A 1,733-nucleotide genomic window follows, 5' to 3' on the forward strand; every position below is an offset into this window, starting at 1 on the left:
GTCCAGGCCTGGGACGGGGTGCGTGGGCGCCCTGGGCGCTAACTCTGTAAGTTGTAGCTGTTGTGTCGTTATTTAGGGGTCTGAAACTTAAGAGTTGGATTATTTGGAAAGGGGGTGCTATCTGAAGGTTGAGAGGGAGGCTGGCACCTGGGAAGTGGTGAGAGGAAGCTGCCCGCAGCCCTGCGGCCCACCCACAGAGAGGGGCTGGGCGGCAGAGCAGTCTCCCCTCCTGCTCTGGGTCAGGCATGTCCTGGACCTCCGCCATCTCTGGCCCCATCCCTGCCAGTGGGCCTCTCTCAGCGCCTGTTCACAAGCGTCCCCTCCGTCCGGTGCGGGACCAGCAGACCGTTTGCCACTACAAGATCTGGTGGCAGGACGGCCAGTTGCACCTCAACGAGGCTGTGTCCTTCCCCAGCCTACCCAAGCTCGTGGACCACCACGAGGCCCAGAGCCTGTCCCACGGCCTGTGGCTGACCTCGCCCCGCCGAAAGGTAGGCCCCTGCCCCCAACAGGGACTCAAACCCTCGGGTGGAGGTGGGTGTGGGTCCTGACTCCCTGACTGGCTGGGGGACCCCTGGGAACACTCAGCCCAGGGACTCTGGCTACGTGGGAACCGTGGTTGTACAGAGCCGGGCGCGGGGGGACGGTGGGCAGGGGACGTGTCCTCCTTTGCCCAGTCACTCTCACCCTTGGGCCAGCTAGAGGTCAGCTGTGCTCCTGCTGCGTCCTGAGTCTCTGGGCTGGTGGGAGCTCGGGCCACGTGCCCAGGCGAGCAGCCAGACGGCAGTTTTGTGTGGGTGGCAGTCAGGCCGGTGTCGCTGGCCCAGAGCAGGTGCGGGGGAGGGGTGGTGGTGGCGTTAGTTTGCAGGACACAGCAGGGGTCAGCCAGGCTTGGGGCAGTCCCTGGGAGAGCCTGGCCACGTGCCGGACACTGGGACCCTCCCAAGCAGGACGTGGCCCTACATTTGAGGATAAGACCAGGGGCTGCCTTCCCGAGGATGGGGGCCCCCGCCCCGTGTCCCTGCAGCGTGCGCTGGAGCCCCTGCCCCACTGTGACGATTGGGAGAGGCCGCGGGAAGAGTTCACGCTCTGCAGGAAGCTGGGCTTCCGGCTACTTTGGGGAGGTCTTCAAAGGGCTCTGGAAGGACAAGGTCCGAGTGGCCATCAAGGTGATCATCTGAGGTGAGCGGGCTCCAGGCCAGGGACTTCTGGCTTTACTCACGGGGGTGGGGCAGCCCAGCAGCCCTGGGCCCTGACGCCCTCCCTGCCAACCACTCGCCGCCCTAACTTGCATCACCTGTGGCACCTACCGCAGTGTCCGGGTGGCGTTCTCCTTTCATGCTGTTATCTAAATGCATTTATCTTAAAAGGGAATTTTAAATTCTTCATATAAATGGAAGGAAATCCATTAAAATAAGTAGATCACTAGAAATCTGAAAAAGTTCATTAAAATCTTCTTGGGACCCACCAGAGGTTGGGATCGCCCACTTCAGGAACCAGGGGCCCAGGGGTGCGAGGGAACACACTTGGGAGGGGGTGTCCCAGCTCCACAGCTGGCTCGGGCAGGCGTAAACCACATGGGGGTGTCTGTGGTCCCTGGGGTGTGGGGAGAGCAGCTGGTGGGCACAGCGGACCCTTGCGTGAACAGCAGGGGCTAGGCTGTGTCTGCCCTGGCATCCTGGCTTGGGAGCTGGGGCGTCGGGGAGGGCGCCTGCATTTCCTGAGCCGCTGCT

The 1,733-nt window shown here is 62.8% G+C and overlaps 1 protein-coding gene across 1 annotated transcript in view; it reads left to right on the forward strand.

Moving 5' to 3' along the window:
- Positions 1 to 245: 245 nt before the first annotated feature.
- Positions 246 to 1,733, forward strand: part of PTK6 (protein tyrosine kinase 6) — a 4,435-nt gene continuing 2,947 nt past the window's right edge. Inside the window, 3 exon segments of the mRNA XM_024750169.1 lie at positions 246 to 491; positions 1,028 to 1,105; positions 1,107 to 1,169. Coding sequence (XP_024605937.1) covers positions 246 to 491; positions 1,028 to 1,105; positions 1,107 to 1,169 — 387 coding nt within the window.

This window comes from Neophocaena asiaeorientalis, unplaced genomic scaffold (genome assembly GCF_003031525.2).
Source record: "Neophocaena asiaeorientalis asiaeorientalis breed wild unplaced genomic scaffold, Neophocaena_asiaeorientalis_V1.1 scaffold606, whole genome shotgun sequence".
NCBI classification, from domain to species: Eukaryota; Metazoa; Chordata; class Mammalia; order Artiodactyla; family Phocoenidae; genus Neophocaena; species Neophocaena asiaeorientalis.